Here is an 18,881-nt window from a genome sequence, read left to right as displayed (position 1 = left end):
TGGGCAGGACTGAATCTAGTGGTGACAGACTTCTCACTGAATTCCATGGAGAGCCATGCCTTAGGAATGGGGGCAAATCAGAGGTGACTGATTCCTACCAAAATGGAGACCCAGCCCAGTCTCATTCCACGTTGGGTGATGAGACCTCTCCCCACCTGTGTAGCAGAGCACAAGGGGAGCCCTCTCTGTCCTGTGTTTGCAGGTGGAAGATAACATAGAGAGACCCTACAGTGTTCAGCATACAATAAAAAATTATGGAACATCTAAGATACAAGATCATATGACTCATAAAGTAATAGAAGCCAACTGACAGAAGACTCAGATATTGAAGTTAGCTGACAAGTACTTAAAAGTAACTGTAAATAATATGTTTAAGACAATAGAGGAAAAGAAGAGAAAACAGATGGAGGAATAGTGAATATCAGCCCAATTTATTATGAAGAACCAAATGGATATTCTAGAACACCTAATTTCTAATATTCTAGAATATTCTGTTCTATTATTCTATTATATATAATATAATATAATATTATATATAATAGAATATATAATATATTCTATGTATAATAGAATAATAGAATAGAATATTCTAGAATATTAGAAATTAGAACCTAACGACTAGAATCAATATCAGGTTGGTTACAATAAAGGCAGGATTAATACATAGGGAAGCAGATCTGTAGATAATCTCACACTAAAACACAGAGAAGAAAGAATATAGAAAAGAAAAATATAAGGACATTGAAGACATGTGGGATATGGTTAAAAGGTCTAACATATGTAGAATTGGAATCCCATAAGAAGAAGAGCGAGAGAATGGGGCAGAAACAATATTTGAAGAAATAATACTAAGACATTTACAAAATGATGAAAGACAGCTGTTTACAGATTCAAAGAATTTAAAACTCTGAGCAGAAGGGCTACAGAGGAAACCTATCTTTGCATATCAATGTAACACCATGGAAACCTGTGACAAAGAGAAACTCTTAGAAGCAACCAGAGGGTGGAAAAGGACACATTATTTTTAAAAGAGCAATAAATAATATGACTGACTATGACATCTTAAAACAATGATTAAAACAAATAACACAACAAAAAAACAGGCAGTGGCGTGGCCATCTAAGCAATGAAAGGAAAAAAAAAAAAAAAAGAAAACCTAGAATTCTATTCCCAGCAAAAATTTCCTTCAAAATGAGGGTGAAATAAAGATATTTTCGGAGACAAACTAAGGGAATTTTGTCAGTTGTGGACGTGCATTACAACAAATACTAAAAAGAGATACTTCGGGCAGAAGGAAAATAATCCCAGATGAAAATGCAGGAAGGAAAGAGGTCATCATGAATATGTATGCAAAATATAAATGGATGTTGACCATGCAAAATAATAATACTTTTACATTTTAAAATATATAAAACTAAAATAGATGATAGCACAAAAAGCAAGAGAGGGGTTAAAGAAGTTAAGGTGTTTTAAGATCTTAGGATTATTGGGAGGTCGGGTGGATAGTAAAAGTAATAATTTGCATTGACTTGTAATGAGTTAAGAATGCATATTGTAATCTCTAAGGCAGCTCTTACAAGAATAAAAAGTGTATATCTAACAAGTTAAAAGAGAGAAAATGGAATAAGACAATAGTGGATTAATAAAAAAGGGAAACAAGGAATGAAAGAAGGACATAAAATAGACGGGTAAAATTGAAAACAGAGAATAAGATGGTACGGGCACCTGGGTGGCTCAGTCGGTTAGGTGTCCGACTTCGGGTCGAGTCATGATCTCACATTTGGTGGGTTTGAGCCCCATGTCAGGCTCTGTGCTGACAGCTCAGAGCCTGGAGCCTGCTTCAGATTCTGTGTGTCCCTCTCTCTCTCTGCCCCTCTCCTGCTCGTGCTCTGTCTCTACCTTTAAAAAAAAAAAAAGAATAAGATGGTAGCCATAAATCCATCTATGGAAGTAATTATATTTAATGTAAATGGACTAAATACTCCCAAGTAAAAGTCTAAGTTTCTCCCTGAATAAATAACCAGAGCTTTATTATACACTGCTTACAAGTGACATGCTAGGAACAGATGCATGGAAGAGGATGCACAGATACAAATACCAACCAAAGCAGAGCTGGTACAGCAGCACTAATATCAGACCAGGTCTATGGTAAATGCTACTTAGAGGCAGAGATTATTTCATAATGGTAAAGGGTTCAGGATCACGATCTTCAACTTCTTAGTTACAAATAATGTAACTTCAAAATATATAGAGTCAAAATTCACAGATCTAAAAGAAGACAAGTCTATATTCTTAGCGGGAGACATTAGCGTGCACTCTTCAAGAGTTCATAGAACAGACAGACAAAAAATTAGTAAGGATACAGAAGATCTTAATAAAGTGATGAATAAGCTTGACCTAAGTGACACATATAGAATGCTGCACCCAGCAAAAATAGAATTTGCCTTCTTTAAAGTACACATGGAATATTTATCAAAAGAAATTATCTGCTGGGGCCTAAAGAAAACTCTTGCAGATTTCCAGATCAAAATTGTTCTGAGTTTTCTGACCGCAATGGAATTAAACTCAAATTGAATAACAGAGTTTACTAAGAAATCCTTGACTTCTTGGAAATGAATACATTTGTAAGTAATTTATGAGCCAAAGAAGAAATTAGAACAGTAATTAGGAAATATTTTAAATTAAAATATATTTTAAATAGGACATATGTTTCCTATCCTAAAGCATTTCAAATGTTCCAAAGAAGGCAGAGCATAATTAGGACTCATATTTGTAATCTTTGTCCAAGTTTGAAAATTGGAGAGATATTCTTTTCTTCCTGGATTATATATAAAACTTGAAATTTTTAAATATGTATACTGGATAGCTTGATGTTTTTCTATACTTTTAAAATTATATTAATGTATTTCCAGGGAGAATGGTCAAATTACGATGTACATTTAGTATCATATAAAAAAATAAACCAAATCAAAAGGATTTTACTCACTGTGCAGTAACTTTCATTCTTTCAATCTGAATTGTAATCTGGATGAGTATCAGTCACCTTTTGATCTGTTGAAAGAAATATCTTTCTCTATTCTTAAAAGCGTTACCTCTCTAGTTTCAGCAAGTACTAAATCATCTTGGCAAATACAGAGACATCTTTAACAGATAACTTTGGCAAGGTGGAAACGTGGGTGGTCTACTTGGGTTACTTCTTAAGCACATCTTGCCAATATGGCGGTGAGCACTGCTGATGTGTCCATTTGAACTTTTAAACATTGGAATGCCTCTTGGTTGGCGTGCTCCCAGCTCTTCACTCCTGTCGTCTGGTTTGGTGCATAATGGATCTGACTTATCCGACTATCCCTTCGGAGGATTACACCCCAAAGCTCCTCAGCAGCTCGCTCTATATCTTTTTTTTGAAGATACCATCCAGTCTTGGGGCTTCAAACACAGGTTTCTAAATTAGTACAGCCTTTAAGCATTAAGGTTATCAATAATTCTTCTCCGTGCTCTTGGTTTTAGCAGTCTGATTATTTCTGGTGGCTGTTGCATGACCTCAATCCCTAGAAAACTTTATTGTCAGATATCTTGCAGTGGATATTTTGTATGTTGTATTTCCATTTTCCTGGGTCCCCAGACTTTAGTGGTTACCCATTTCCAGCATGTTTACGGCTTAATTGCTTATCCTGACGTCCACGTATCTCTGTGTTAGTTATTACCTACCTTCCTCTCTGTCTTTATCTTTCACTACCTTCTTACATAGAACTTCTGCTAACCACTAACCACTGAGCCCATTTTTTGGGAAGATTTTATTTTTTGAGTAATCTCTACACCCAATATGGGGCTCACATCCACAACCCCAAGATCAAGAGTTGCACACTTAAATAACTTAGCAAGCCAGGTGCCCCTAAGCCTGTTCTTTTTTTTTTTTTTTTTTCCTTATGTCCTTCCTCCAGCCTAGACTGCTACTTTGCCTTCCTGGCCTGTGGAGAGGCTAGCTTCTTTTAAGATCTAGCTCACTTTATACATTCACAAACAAGTCTCTCTGGACAGCTAGCCCAGTCTTCCATGATTGTTTACACCTTCGATTCCCATAACATTTGTTGCCTGTAATGCTCTGTAGTACCGAACCTTTGCTGCTTTTTCTCTGTGTTATTAGTATTGATCTTCATCTGTAGAAGACAGATGTCTACATCTTTGTAGACAGAAGGCCTAGCTAGTCTCTAGGAATAGCTGTGCCTCTCACTTCCTGCAGGATGTGGGACCAGTCACTGAGCAGTCTCTGAAGCATCTGCATTTCAGACCTGGGGCTTACAAGTGTGAACAGTACACTGTCCCTGTACTTGAGGAGCACACAGTATGGGAACTTCACACTTGAGCTTCAGTTACCTCATCAGTGAAATTAGGTTACTCATCATCCCCTGCTGCTTCACAGGCTGATTGTGAGGCTCAGACACGTTGCTGGATGGATAGTTGCTTTCTCAACCGTACCTGTAATATGCTATTGGGGTATACGGGAGGCTGGAACTTAGTGGGTAAGAGGGCCAGCTCTAAATTCAGCCCACCTAAGTTTGGCTCTAGACTCCACTAGTTTTCTGACTATGAAAACTTGGGCCATCAATTGCTAGCTTATCTCCTTGGGTGTCCTGAGCTAAGATTTAGAGGGGTAGCACTGCCCGTCTTTTAAGTCTGTATGTGTGAATGCAGGGCCCAGGACATTGCCTGACACATAGTCATGGCTCAGTGTGTTGGCTCTGCTTCCTTGCTAGTTAGATTTGGAGGCAGCTTATTAAAATATGTAAATATACCTAGATTCAGAAATAAATTATGGAGAACAGAGAATAAATATAAGATCAGAGGCAGAATTACTCCATAGACTTTTGTTCATTCGAGCAATATTTGTCAGCCACCACTGTCAGACATTGCTTGGATGAGCAAGAGAAAGCGCTTGCTCCCCTTGAGCTTCTATTCCGGTCGAAAGGAACAGATAATAAACAAGCAATAAATAACAGGAAATGTACCAGGAAGTAATAACTGCTATGCAGTGACTCAGAACAGACTCAGAGCTGAATGTGACGTACTGTGACTTGGGGACCACTTTACATCGATGGGTGAAAGACTGAGGCTCTGAAGAGTGGGCATGTCAACCGAGATTTAATTGACAAGGAGGCTAGTCTTTTGGGGGTAGGAGCAGGGTGAGGAGAGAGAGCATTTTAGGCTGATCGTGGCTAAGACAGAACCCTCTAATGTGGTGGGACAGAACTTGGTATGTTTGAGGAACTGAAATTAGACCAACATGGTATGTGTTCATAGTGGGTTAGAGGAGTGGGGTAGTGTGAGATAAGATCAGTTGAGGAGAAAGACAGGGTTGGGGGCCTGAGTAACAAATTCAGATTTTATTCTAAAGCCCATGGAACATTTAAGATGGGAGTGTTAAGTGAATATTCTCTAAATATCAATTACATGAAGGGGGTTGATGTGATAGAACTTCTACATCTTTACTGATTTTTAAATTACTTTTTAAAGTTTATTTATTTATTTTGAGAGAGAGAGAGCATGAGCAGGGGAGAGGCAGAGAGAGAGTAAATCCCAAGCAGGCTCTGTGCTGCTGGCACAGAGATAGACTCAGGGTTTGAACTCATGAACCCATGAGATCATGACCTGAGCTGAAATTGTCAGACACTTAACTGACTGAGCCACCCAGGTGCCCCTCTTTACTGATTTTAGATCTATCAATTGCTGAGAGAAGGGTGATAAAATCCCCAACTCTGTAGAATTGTCTGTTCTTTTTCTTGTCATTTTTAAATGTATTTTGAAGCTCTGTTATTAGGTGCATATGTGTTTACTATGTTATGTGTTTTCATACGAAATGTCCCTCTTCATTGTGGGTCATAGTCTTGGTCTTAAAAATGACTTCCCTGGATATTAATATAGCCATTCAGTCTCTTTATGCTTACTATTTTCATGATACATCTTTTCTACTTTCAACCAATGTTTTTATATATTAAGTGTGTTTCTTTGAGATAAATATAAAAATACCTTGCTCAGCACCCCCATTTCTGACAATCTGTATTTTAATGGAGTAATTTTAGATGTTGTGTTTATCCTTTGTAGAGTTTGCTGACTTTCTTGAAATCTGTAAATTTATTACCTTTCATGAAATCTGGTAAAATTTGGACCATTACTCTTAAAGCATTTTTTAAGTAGTCTCCATGCCCAGTGCAGAGCCCAGCAGGGGCCTTGAACTTACAACCCTAAGATCAAGACCTGAGCTGAGATCAAGAGTCAGATGCTTGGAGTGCTTGGGTGGCCCAAGTGGTTAAGCATCCGACTTTGGCTTAGGTCATGATCTTGCAGTCTGTGAGTTTGAGCCCCGCATCGGGCTCTGTGCTGACGGCTCAGAGCCTGGAGCCTGTTTCAGATTCTGTGTCTCCCTCTCTCTCTGCCCCTCACCTGTTTGCACTCTGCCTCTCTCTCTCTCTCTCTTTCTCTCTCTCAAAAATAAATAAATGTTAAAAAAAAAAAGTAGGATGTTTTATCAACTGCCACCCTGGCATCCCTTAAAGCATTTTTTTCTACCTCAGTCTCTCCTTCCCCTCTTTCTCGGTCTCCAAATATATATGTGTTTGATTTCTGGATATTGTACTGATTATTGCTGCCCTATTCAATTTTTTCCCCAAATGTTTTTTCTTTCTGTGGGGTAATTTCTATGGATCTGTCTTCAAATTCATTCACTCTTTTGGCATCTCTATTATGTCCATCCATTGAGTTTTTTATTTCAGGTGTGTTTTTAGCTCTAAAATTTCCATTTGTTTCTTCTCATAGTTAATATGTTTCTTCTGCTATTTCCTATCTTTTTATTCATTATATGCATATTTTCTGTTATGTCTTTAAGTATTGTTATAAAGCTGCATTAAATCCTTGTATAATAATTCCAACATGAGAGTCATTTCTGAATAGTCTTCATTTATGGTCTGTTCTCTTAGAGCGTGTGAGCCACATTTCCCTGTTTCTTGATATATAGAATAATTTGTTTTCTTATTTTTATTTTACACTATTTTTGAGAGAGAGAGAGAGAGAGAGCATGAGTGGGGGAGAGGGACAGAGGGAGAGAGAGAGAATTGTAAGCAGGCTCCACACCCAGCGTGGAACCCACTGTGAGGCTCAATCCCACAACCCTGGGATCATGACCTGAGCCAAAATCAGCAGTCACTCAACCGAATGAGCCACCCAAGTGCCCCTATATGTAAAATAACTTTAGATTGTGTTTTGTACATTGGGGTTGATATATTACAGATATGTATTCTAAATTCTGTATGCTTCTTCAAAGGGTAGTGCTTTTTTGTTTAGCAGTTAATGTACTCAAATTTCAAAAGCTCTGTTTTAGACAGTGAGTAATGGCCAAGTCTTGTTCAGTTCTTTTAGCCTTAGCTGGACTGCTTCAGGTTTGCCATGCTCACAGGTCATTAAAGGGTCCAGAAGAGATCTTGGCAGAGTTTACACACAGAATTTTGCAGCTCCCCCTCTCTGGCTTTTTATTTTCAGGAATACCCTTTCTTACTTGCTCTCTCCTGTTTGATGCCCCTTCCCTGTTATGTATGTACTTTTGATCCCTTGCTAATGTGAGCATATAGTGTAGAAGGTATCATTGTGTTCTCAGGAGGACTGCTCCCTTAGTAGTGATTTGGCTATTACCTGAAGCAGAGCCAGGGTTTGCTGTATTTTGAGTACAAAGCCAATATGATTGGCTGATGAATTGGAAGCCGGGGGGGGGGGTGGTGGAAGGAGCAGGGGTGTGAGCAAAAGAGCAGGGATCCATGATGTTTATTCCTTTTTTAGCTTAAGCAGTTGGGAGGAAGCTTTACTCATTTTCATGCTAAACAAGAGTAGGCGAAGAGCATGTTTGGCTGGGGTAGAGAGGCTATGGCGGGGTCAAATAGGTGGATAGATATTTAGCATCTGGAGCCCAGGGGAGGAAGTGAGTACCAGAGATCCAGAGTTAGACCTCAGAATAGAATTGGTGTTTGAAACGGTGGGACCGAATAGTTTTGCCTCAGGGGAATAGAATGGGTGCGAAAAGGGTTCCCTGGCGCCATGTTGTGCGGCCCTTCCGTATTCCTCCAGCGGAGGAGGAAGAACTGCCGAGGGAGGCTAGGGAAGAGGGGCCGGTGTGGCAAACCCCCGGAGAGTGTAGATCACAGAAGTCAGAGAAGAAAGCTGCAAAGAAGGTCGGAGTGGGCAGCTGGTTGAAGGCTGCTGAAGAGTCAGTGAACCCACAGACAAGAGAGAAACCCTTGGTTGGGCAAGCGGAGGCCATTAGTGGCTTTGCAAGGCCGTCTCAACGGAATGGTAGTGAGAGAGCGGAGCTGTGGACCAACAAGGTCCCGGTTATTGAGGCCGCACGTTCGGCTGTGAGCTTTGTAAGCACCCAGGCAGAATGGGACCGCACGATCGGTGAATGTTCGTCGTCGATGACCACCACGCTTCTAGTCTGCTCAAGGGATCACTTTTCACCTTGAACTCAGGCCTCTGCCTGCTCAGGTTACCTGGCCAACCTAACTGCCTGAGTTAGAGGTGTGGCATTTTCCATGCCTCTCCTGCAATAAGATCGTCCTGCCTGGAGCTGATTGATGGTCAACTGCATGCTCTTCCTTTCGTGGCCTTCCTGATAATAGAAAGTGAATTTTGAATGACAACCACAGACACTTGAGGCTCTCACTCTGTCTACTAAGAGTTACCGTTTCTGTTGTTCAGGTCGGGAGCTCATGAGGCACAAGTCTCTTAATAAGAGCTAGTATTGTGGTTCGGAATCTCGTTTGCCCGAGAAACAAGAATGTTCCAAGTGGTCGGATTGTTACAGTTCATGGAAAACTTCCCATAGAATCAGCATTTGTTTAAACAGGTGTCAGCTTGCTTTTGAGGGCCCCGGGAACAGAAACTTCTATTTCATTACATTTGTTATCTAGGATAATAATTCCCTGAAGGGTTATTATTTCTTGAGTTCCTTTACTTGTTTAGGCAGAAGAAACGGTTCCCTTGGCTCACTGGCAGTCTACCTATTCTGTCCCTGAATTCTGCACTGACCTTTGGACCCACCTAATATTAAACCAACAAAAGAAATTGGCCAAGCCAGGTCCTCTGTTTATTTTCTGACTCTGCTTCGGATTTAGGTGTCTGGTTTCTGTTGCCTCACAGCTACCATATTTGCATCCGGCATGGTATCTGAACTCCTTCGACTTGTTTTCCTGAATTGACTCAGGGTGGTTAATCCCGGATTCTTTGGCTGTGCCAACATTGCTGGGTTGCTGCTTCATTAGAATGGTCCTTTCTGGTTGGGTGGGCTATAACTTACCCCAGTCCACCTGCCTTCAAGGGAGACTTTATTGTCTGGTTCAGCAAGACTCCATTCTAAGCCCTGGCGGTCCCAGACTTGTGAATCTCAGCCACCTCGTTGTAACACTGGCGGCATTTCAGGACCACAGGATGACCCCAGTAATTTCTCTGTGTGTGAACCAGCTGGCCCTCATCTGGGACCTCGGTCTCTCTCACACACGCCCCCACTCCCAGCCGGCTGTGCCCGTCTTTATCGGAAATTCTCCGAGGATGTACTGGTTTTGATTTCAGAATTATCAAACCCGGCTGATACGGTAAAAAGGTACCTTTCGTTTCTGTTCTGCCATCCCAGAATAAAGAACACTCAGATATTATGAGAAGTCCACGTAAACAACTGTCTATCTGTTGAAAATGCTTTGTTCCTCAAAGTAAGTCACACACAGGAATTAGTCCTCACCATGAACGTCTTTGCCGCTGTCTGCCTGCTAACTCCGTATCTCATTTGTGCTCTTGTTCTCCTGTCTCTTGGATTAAAAATACTTCTGTAAATAAATAAAAGCAACTCCTCTGATCCAGGAGCTCCTGTTATGAGATTAGAGCGATTGGGGCCATTTCTCCATAAGGCAAGTGTTTCTAAAGCATATTTTTATTATTTGGCCTACTGTAGCACCATTCCAGTTAGCTTCCCTGCATTAGCAAAGTAGCCTGTCTGTCAACACTTCACTGTGCAGCTGAGGCTCAAACCTGAAAAACCAATGCTGGCATCTGTGGGTTAATGCCTTTCTAAAACACTCAATTGGATTTTTAAAAAATCTCTTTGCCGGAATCGTGACATTACATATATTTTTTTTTCTTCTGTTTTGTCATGCTGTAGCTGAGGGAGAATGACCTTTGTCCTAAGTCTTAGAACTGAATTAGCCAGGGACGCCTGGGTGGCTCAATCGGTTGAGCGTCCGACTTCGGCTCAGGTCATGATCTCCCAGTTCGTGGGTTCAAGCCCCATGTCGGGCTCTGTGCTGACAGCCAGCTCAGAGCCTGGAGCCTGTTTCAGATTCTGTATCTCCCTCTCTCTGTGACCCTCCCTTGCTCACACACACTCTCTCTTTCTCTCTCTCTCTCTCTCTCAGAAATAAATAAAACATTTAAAAATAAAAGAACTGATTTAGCCAGATTTAAATGGCTTTCGCTCTGAATGGTCCCGGCCAGTAGATTGTAAGATCATTGTAACCATGGCAGTATTTGTTTCCTAATATTGTGCTTCTAAATTTAAGTGACGGGGTTCATCAGAGGAAAAAACTCATGTGTCTGTTTCAAGTTGCATTTAAACGATCCCCACTTCATTCTTCTAACATCCGAAGTGGTTGTTTCCTGTGGAGTAGCCGGCGCAGCAATTTGCTTAGTCTCTGGTGGAAGTGGTTTTTTTGCCCCAGCAAGCAATCTCTTTTCATAAAGCGGGTTTTCTGGGAAGACATACCTAACCATTGCTAACTTTGAAAAATCTAGATAAAAGAATACGAGAAGCTCGAGAGTGAAGAAGACCGCCTTTGCAGAAGCCGACAAATTTATGACACGTACATCATGAAGGAGCTGCTGTCATGTTCGCATGTGAGTCCTTCTTCGTGTTCCGTTCCTTCAGGATGGGCAGGAGGCTGCTCGCTGAGTTTCCAGAACGAAACTAAAATAGGAGGAGGGAGTTTAAAAATCGAACAGTAGGCCCCTAGGATGGGACCTATTTCTTCTCCTCTGTCATTTGTCTCCTGGTAATGCTGATATCAGAGCTGTTGCTTCATCCACTCTGAGCGAATTTCCAAAAGCAGAGCTTTCAGGGCGAAGAAAAATGAGGCAAATAACATTGATGGCTCATTCCGATCAGTGGAAGAAAGGGCTGGTCTCAGGTCTAGACTTTCCAAAGGAAATTAGGCTCTATTGTTGTTAGTTTGGCCGTTCTTTAAATAATTCGGCTAATCAAATATTGGTCAACATAAATTTTAAATGGTTTCTGTGGGTTCATGAGGAAGATCATAATTATTACATTAATTTTATTAATAGTTAAATGATAGTGGAAATATTCCCTCCCCCTCGCCCCTCCTGTAAATCAGATAAATAATCCATTCAGTCATTGGGATAAACTAGGTTCCTAGGAAATTATTCCCCCAGAAGTGAGTCGAATAATTAGCAATAAAAATATACCACATGGGTGCCTGCGTGGCTCAGTCGGTTAAGCGTCTGACATTGGCTCAGGTCATGATCTCAGGGTTCATGAGTTCGAGCCCTGCATTGGGCTCTGTGCTGACAGCTCAGAGGCTCAGAGGCTGGAGCCTGCTTCGGATTCTGTGTCTTCCTCTTTCTCTGTCCGTCCCCCGCTCATGCTCTGTCTCTTTCTGTCTCTCAAAAAATGAATAAATGTTTAAAAAAAAATTACCACATAATGTCTCTGAGAGAGTTTTCTAAGGGAGTGGCCTCATGGTCCTGGCCTGCTGTGTCCAATGTAGGAGTCACTCACCACCTGTGGCTCTTAAGCATAGGTTTAAACTCAATAAAATCCAATGGAATGAAAAATTTAACTCCTAAGTTCCTCACGAGCCATATTTCAAGTGCTCGATAGCCGCACGTGGCTGGTGGCTCCGGTATCGGACAGCGCAGGTACACACCATTGCTGTCATTGCAGAATGACATTGGAGCAGACGGCACTGGCCAGGATCATGATTTATTTCGGTGCTCCTGTATTTATTGTGTCATGCACAGTCGTAACGGACATCTGTGGCTAACGGGGGTACTCCTTGTGGCATGCATTTCTTTTTTCTTTTTTCTTTTTTTTTGATGTTTATTTATTTTGAGACAGAACGAGCATGCGCTAGCAGGGGTGGGGCAGACAGCAGGAGAGAGAAACCCCAGCAGCCCCCAGGCTGTCAGCGCAGAGCCCGCTGTGGGGCTCAAACTCACAAACAAACCACGACATCGCGACCCGAGCCGAAATCAAGACTGAGCAACTCAAGGGCCCCGCAGTAGACAGAAATTCTGAGTGGAGCTAATGGCTGATGCTCTGTACTTTGCTACCTTGCCAGAAAATGGCTGAACCTTGGAAAACGCTGGAAGTTCCGTGGGGATGCCTCTGAAACTGGTTTTCATGTAGCTCAGCAATTCAGAGGGTTTTTTGGCAGTGTATGTGCGTTCTAAGCGTTCCTTCTCAGGGTGCCTTATTAAAGAAGGTGTAATTTGAAGTTTGGGGGGAGAACAGAATGTGTAGTTCATGTTGGTGCAGGCTCCGTTCTTTACAGAGCCATTTCCCCTCTGCTGTGGTCACGGCAAGCCTTCCCTTAACCTCCAGCCTTCTACCACATGAATTCGCTTTGTAGACCCGACATTTAACTCCTACGTGTGTTTCCATGCATTTGTTTGGTCTTACCTAGTGGGATGTTTACATTGCCAGGACCTCCGTTGTTAGCCAATTAAGGAACATATGCATTTAATAAAGTGATAGTAAGGTTCTTTCCCCTTTTTTTAAAATCACGGTTAATCCTAAATCCTTGTGGGACTAGATATGTTGGTCAGGTGCCCTTGTGCTCATCATCCTTCTCAACATGGCATCTAAGAACTCCAGAAACTCAGAGGGACAAGCCTCTGTGCAGATTGCCCATAAATATCCCAACCGATGTCCAAAGAATGCACGTCAACATAATTACCATAGGCTCCTGCCTAGTAACTGTGCTCAATTATATATTGTGGTATCGTGTAACATAGTCTTACGTTTGATCTTTGTGAAAAAAATACTGTTTTCTGATTTTTTTTTAAATAAAAAAGCCATTCTCGAAGCAAGCTGTAGAACATGTACAAAGTCACCTCTCCAAGAAACAAGTGACATCCACTCTTTTCCAGGTAAGGCAAAATTATTTCAAAATAAATACAGCTGGCCCTTGAACTACATAGGGATGAGGGGCACAGACCCCTCCCCTGCAGTCGAAAGTCCACATATAACCTTTGATTCCCACCCGCAAACTTTACTAATGGCCTTTGTTGACCGGGAGCCTTATCAATAACATAATCAGTTGATTAACACTTATTTTGTATGTTTTAGGAATTGTATTCTGTATTTTTATACTAAACCGGAGAAAAGAAAATATTAAGAAAATTATAAGGAAAATGCGTTTGCAATATGGTACTGTAAAAAATCAACGTATAAGTGGACCTGTGTGGTTCAAATTCCTATTATACAAGACTCACTGCAGGTTGTTCTCTGTAAAGGGATGCACACTGCACAAATGAGCCAGGTCTAGCCCTGAATTTGCTCAGAGACCCTGGGCTGGCACTTGTCCGCAGTGCCCCAGCCTCCTGATGTGCAAAGTGAGGAGAGGGATTAATTCTTTCCCTGTGGTTACCTTTAGCTCTGATTCCGTGAGATAGAAAGTCAATAAGTAAAATAGCTAATTAAAAAAAAATTTACTCCATGGACCCATTAGCTTTTAGTCTTTAAAACTCAGTATCGATGCCGATTATCGAGACTTGTATGAATACAAGTGCTACATAACTTCCGGAAGCCAGTGCAGCACGCAAGACATGGGACCCCTCGGTCAGAATTTAAGAATTTCAAGATGGCGACAGCAGGGCACCAGATCAAACACCAGGCTCTTGAGTGCCAGCCCTGTGGGACTGCACCAGTGACACCCGGAAAACCAACTCTGGTCACTTGGGAAGCGTCTGTGGCTTAGGGATGTGACCTGTCCTTCCCTCCCCGGAACGTGCAGTTGAACAGTGCGCGTAACTGTTAAGTAACTGATCACAGTGATGAATCTGTTACTGAAAACCGGGCAAGCGCCGCGAAGGGCAGGTGCAAGAGTGGGAACCTTCACTGGTCCGAGTCTCATCAGTTTCTGTTGTAGATTCCTATTTACACAGTTTGGAATTTCTTTTCCCTCTTTTCCAGCCCTACATAGAAGAAATCTGTGAAAGTCTTCGAGGCAACATTTTCCAAAAATTTATGGAAAGGTATGAAACTTTGTATATATTAGCATACATATGAAATCTTGCATAGGGGTATCTCCTTTTACCCAGTGAGCACTGTCCTTAAAATGTGTGTTGATTTATTCATTCGACAAGCACTGAGCACGTACTGTGCACTGAGCTGTGCGTTAGACTGTTACCTCAGTACTTTAACGTATTATTTAGGATTTGCATATCTTAATGTCTCTTCCTCTTGAGTCACTTTAGCTTCAAAATGGCCTAAGGTTTAAATAGACTATGGAACAGCAACATTAGAAGTAGCTTATTGGTACACGTTTGCTCATGCAAGCCTGTTCTATAACCTTATTCATTGGTTTGCACTTTGAGATCCTGTCCCCCAAAGTGGGTCCAGCTTGCACTTGATTCTTTTTTCTTATATATATATTTTTAACATTTATTCGTTTCTGAGAGACAGAGAGAGAGCACGAGTGGGGGTGGAGCAGCGAGAGAGAAAAAGAGAGAGACAGAATCTGAAGCAGGCTCCAGGCTCTGAGCTGTCAGCACAGAGCCCGATGTGGGGCTTGAACTCATGAACCGCGAGATTGTGCCCTGAGCCAAAGTCGGATGCTTAACCACTGTGCCACCCAGGCACCCCTGCACTTGACTCTTTATGTAATAGAACTGAAGGGTCTAGGCAGACGTCTGCGCTCATATATATTATTATGATTCCGGATAAATATGTTCCCTTTGAGTGACTCAGACTAAATGTGCGTGTTTGTCATACAAAACCCAGAAAGTATGCAGTGATGCCTATAAAAGTGCCCAGCTCCTATGCCTTTCAGGCACCCAGAAGTCAGGCGGTCCACCAGGATTTTGAGTATTTCTCTCNATGAATCTGTTACTGAAAACCGGGCAAGCGCCGCGAAGGGCAGGTGCAAGAGTGGGAACCTTCACTGGTCCGAGTCTCATCAGTTTCTGTTGTAGATTCCTATTTACACAGTTTGGAATTTCTTTTCCCTCTTTTCCAGCCCTACATAGAAGAAATCTGTGAAAGTCTTCGAGGCAACATTTTCCAAAAATTTATGGAAAGGTATGAAACTTTGTATATATTAGCATACATATGAAATCTTGCATAGGGGTATCTCCTTTTACCCAGTGAGCACTGTCCTTAAAATGTGTGTTGATTTATTCATTCGACAAGCACTGAGCACGTACTGTGCACTGAGCTGTGCGTTAGACTGTTACCTCAGTACTTTAACGTATTATTTAGGATTTGCATATCTTAATGTCTCTTCCTCTTGAGTCACTTTAGCTTCAAAATGGCCTAAGGTTTAAATAGACTATGGAACAGCAACATTAGAAGTAGCTTATTGGTACACGTTTGCTCATGCAAGCCTGTTCTATAACCTTATTCATTGGTTTGCACTTTGAGATCCTGTCCCCCAAAGTGGGTCCAGCTTGCACTTGATTCTTTTTTCTTATATATATATTTTTAACATTTATTCGTTTCTGAGAGACAGAGAGAGAGCACGAGTGGGGGTGGAGCAGCGAGAGAGAAAAAGAGAGAGACAGAATCTGAAGCAGGCTCCAGGCTCTGAGCTGTCAGCACAGAGCCCGATGTGGGGCTTGAACTCATGAACCGCGAGATCGTGCCCTGAGCCGAAGTCGGATGCTTAACCACTGTGCCACCCAGGCACTCCTGCACTTGACTCTTTATGTAATAGAACTGAAGGGTCTAGGCAGACGTCTGCGCTCATATATATTATTATGATTCCGGATAAATATGTTCCCTTTGAGTGACTCAGACTAAATGTGCGTGTTTGTCATACAAAACCCAGAAAGTATGCAGTGATGCCTATAAAAGTGCCCAGCTCCTATGCCTTTCAGGCACCCAGCAGTCAGGCGGTCCACCAGGATTTTGAGTATTTCTCTCTGATCAAGCACCAAGGGAATCGGGCCTTTTCTTAAACCGGATCTGCATTCGCACTGACTGTGCGCTTCTCCACAAACTCGGCTAATTTCTAGACAATCGACATGATGATTGTGTCTGGGCGCTGGAGCAGCCCCGCAGCTGCTCAGTAATTGCCCTTTAAAAACAAATGCTTCTTCGCTGTGGGTCGCCCCCCCCCATAGTCTCAGAACTAAAGTAATTTAAAAAATACCCAAAAGCATGGGGTTGTGATTCCACTAGAGTTCAAGAGACAATTTTACCCTGGAGCAGAGTCAGTACTTGGGGAAACTAATATGCATCCAAATGATTATTACACTTTCCTGCTTAGGAGCAGAGGCTTTGCCAAAAAGCAGTGGCTCTCATGCCGAGGGGCGAGGCCGGCTGGGTTTCAGCAGGAGTCCTTCCTGCCCGCACTGTCTCCATCTCTGTTGGCTCAAAAACCTGACCTTTCCCAACTCTTGGCTCAGCCGAGAGCTTTTACGTGATCATTGGGGCAGAGGGAAAAGGCAGGGATGGTAATGAAAATCGGGGAGGGGGTCCTGTAGCTCTTTGCTGTTAGATTCTTTCACGAGCCACCAGGCCAGCCTTCCTTTCATTTTTAACCCCCTGGACGAGCCTTTGGGGTTTAGTGCCACCAAAAAAAAAAAAAGAAAAAAAAATCCCAGCTGTTTGTGTGTTAGGCCAGCACATGTACTGGATTTTCTGAAACCGTTCACCTTAAAAAGTGAATTTCTTCATTTTTACACTGCCCTGGGTTCTTTTTATGCTGCCACAGCTCACATGAGAATTTAAAAACTCCACCGTCAGACCTAGAGTTTTGCACTTGGGTTTTACAAAGCGTGGCCCCTCCATAAATAGAATCTTGTAGCCTTTGGCCTCAGCGGCACTGGCCACACCCCACAAGGGCCTCTCGGTGAAGGCAGTTTCCCCGGGGGCCTGCACCGCGGCCTGGTAACAACGGGAAAATCTTCAGCAGGGCCTCAGCTCGTCTCTTGCCTTCAGTCGAGGCAGCCGGGGACTCAGGGCGGAGTTCAGGCAGGGCTGAATCTGGGCTGAGGTTTGTGAGCCTCAGTGAACTTGAATTGCCCAGCAGTCGTAAGCCCGAGCGAGTCACAGATCGGGGTCAAAACTGCTTACCCTACCCCCCTCACTGCACCCTGGTTGTTTTTGGGTCTTTAACCTCTGCTCCTCCCTCTGGGGTGGCCATGTGTCATCTGCAAGGACGCTGGCTCTCAGGAGCCCTCTGTTGCCTGGGTTCTGCTCTGTCCTCAGGCTCAGCCTCTTCTGTCAGGAAGAAGTGCCCATTCTGGTCCGAGGCATTGACTAGAAATAGTGCTCAGGGAACCTCCACGGACACGTAACTGACCCTGGATGCCCTGGGGGCTGTCTGTACTGCCTAAAGAAGAACTTGTTACAGCAGACCCACTCCTCATGGGCAAAATGTGTGTTTGAGAGTGTTCCTTTTTTGGGGGTGGGGTGTTCTTTTGGGGCATGGTATGTGTTGGGATTTGGTTCCCTTGACTCTTCTCTTGGTCAGCAGGACGGTTTGTTAATCCTCCCCAGATCGTTCACAAGTTCGTGGAATGTGCCAGGTCACCGGCCCCTGTTGCCAGCTCCGAGCTCTAGAATCCACGAGAAAAGGCAGTAGGAGCTATAACCCAGCACGCCAAGTTGATTTCAGGGGGGCAGCCCTGGGTTTGTAAGCGCAGAGAACACCCCAGTGTGGGTTTGCCTCTTGCATTCATCATACTTAAAACAAACAAACAAAAAACCCAAAAAAACAAAACGTTTGAAATAATTCTCGGAAACTCTCCGAATGTAATTTTGCTAACCTCACAGAGATGATAAGGGAGATCAGTGAAGCACTCTGTAGGTGTCATTTCAGATTCACTGACAAAAGATGCCCCAGAATTACAAGGAGTTCTTCTGCTTTTGATTTCAACTTGATTATATTAGTCAGAAATATTTTTAAAAGATCCTTAGAAGGCATATTAAATGAAACCCCCAGGAAACTGGGATATTTAGATGCCTTAAGGCATTCTGTTACAGTGCTGATAATTCCCGTCCCCTGCACTTTCTGAGTACTCTCTCTCCCTCCCCTTCTCCCTTTCCCTTTCATTCATTCATTCATTCATTCATTCATTCACACAAAGAACCCTGGATACTGTGCCTGTGTCGGGAATTGTGACGGGGGCCAGGTGAGACCCAGCAATCGCCAAGAATATTCCTTGCCTTTGAGGAGCATTCAATCTAGAATGCACTTCTTTTGAAAAACTGTTTTGAAGCAAACACTGTAGACAGCGCTGCTCATGAATTAATGACAATCATGTCTGTATTAGAATAGATGTGGGATAGGTATTTTTCTTGCTTCCTAGAAGAAAAGTCTATTCATCAAGCAGTTGAATAAATTGTGGGAGCACCTCAGCTCAGTAGGATTTAGCGCCTCTTGTGGTTGTAGCCTGAGGGGCGTTTCCTCCGGCAGCATTTGTGTGTGGGAGTGGCGATACCTGGTCTGGGCTCAGGTCCAGCCCCACCGCTTCTCTCACCGTGTGACCTTGGCCGCGCCTTGGTCTCCTCAGCTGTAGAATGGGTGGCGGCGTTCCTGGTCATTGGAGTTACTACTCTTACCGCCGGAGGCTGTAGGCGACCAGGGCCTGGCCCATCCGGGTGTTTG

The 18,881-nt window shown here is 42.8% G+C and overlaps 1 protein-coding gene across 1 annotated transcript in view; it reads left to right on the top strand.

Moving 5' to 3' along the window:
* The window catches only part of GRK3 (G protein-coupled receptor kinase 3), a 106,729-nt gene that overhangs the window by 35,359 nt on the left and 52,489 nt on the right, over positions 1–18,881 (top strand). Inside the window, exons 3-5 of the mRNA XM_077761679.1 lie at positions 10,822–10,923; positions 13,120–13,194; positions 14,240–14,301. Coding sequence (XP_077617805.1) covers positions 10,822–10,923; positions 13,120–13,194; positions 14,240–14,301 — 239 coding nt within the window. The remainder of the gene's footprint in view (positions 1–10,821; positions 10,924–13,119; positions 13,195–14,239; positions 14,302–18,881) is intronic.

This window comes from Crocuta crocuta, unplaced genomic scaffold (genome assembly GCF_008692635.1).
Source record: "Crocuta crocuta isolate KB4526 unplaced genomic scaffold, BGI_CrCroc_1.0 scaffold348, whole genome shotgun sequence".
NCBI lineage: Eukaryota > Metazoa > Chordata > Mammalia > Carnivora > Hyaenidae > Crocuta > Crocuta crocuta.
This window is presented reverse-complemented; position numbering and strand designations above follow the sequence as displayed.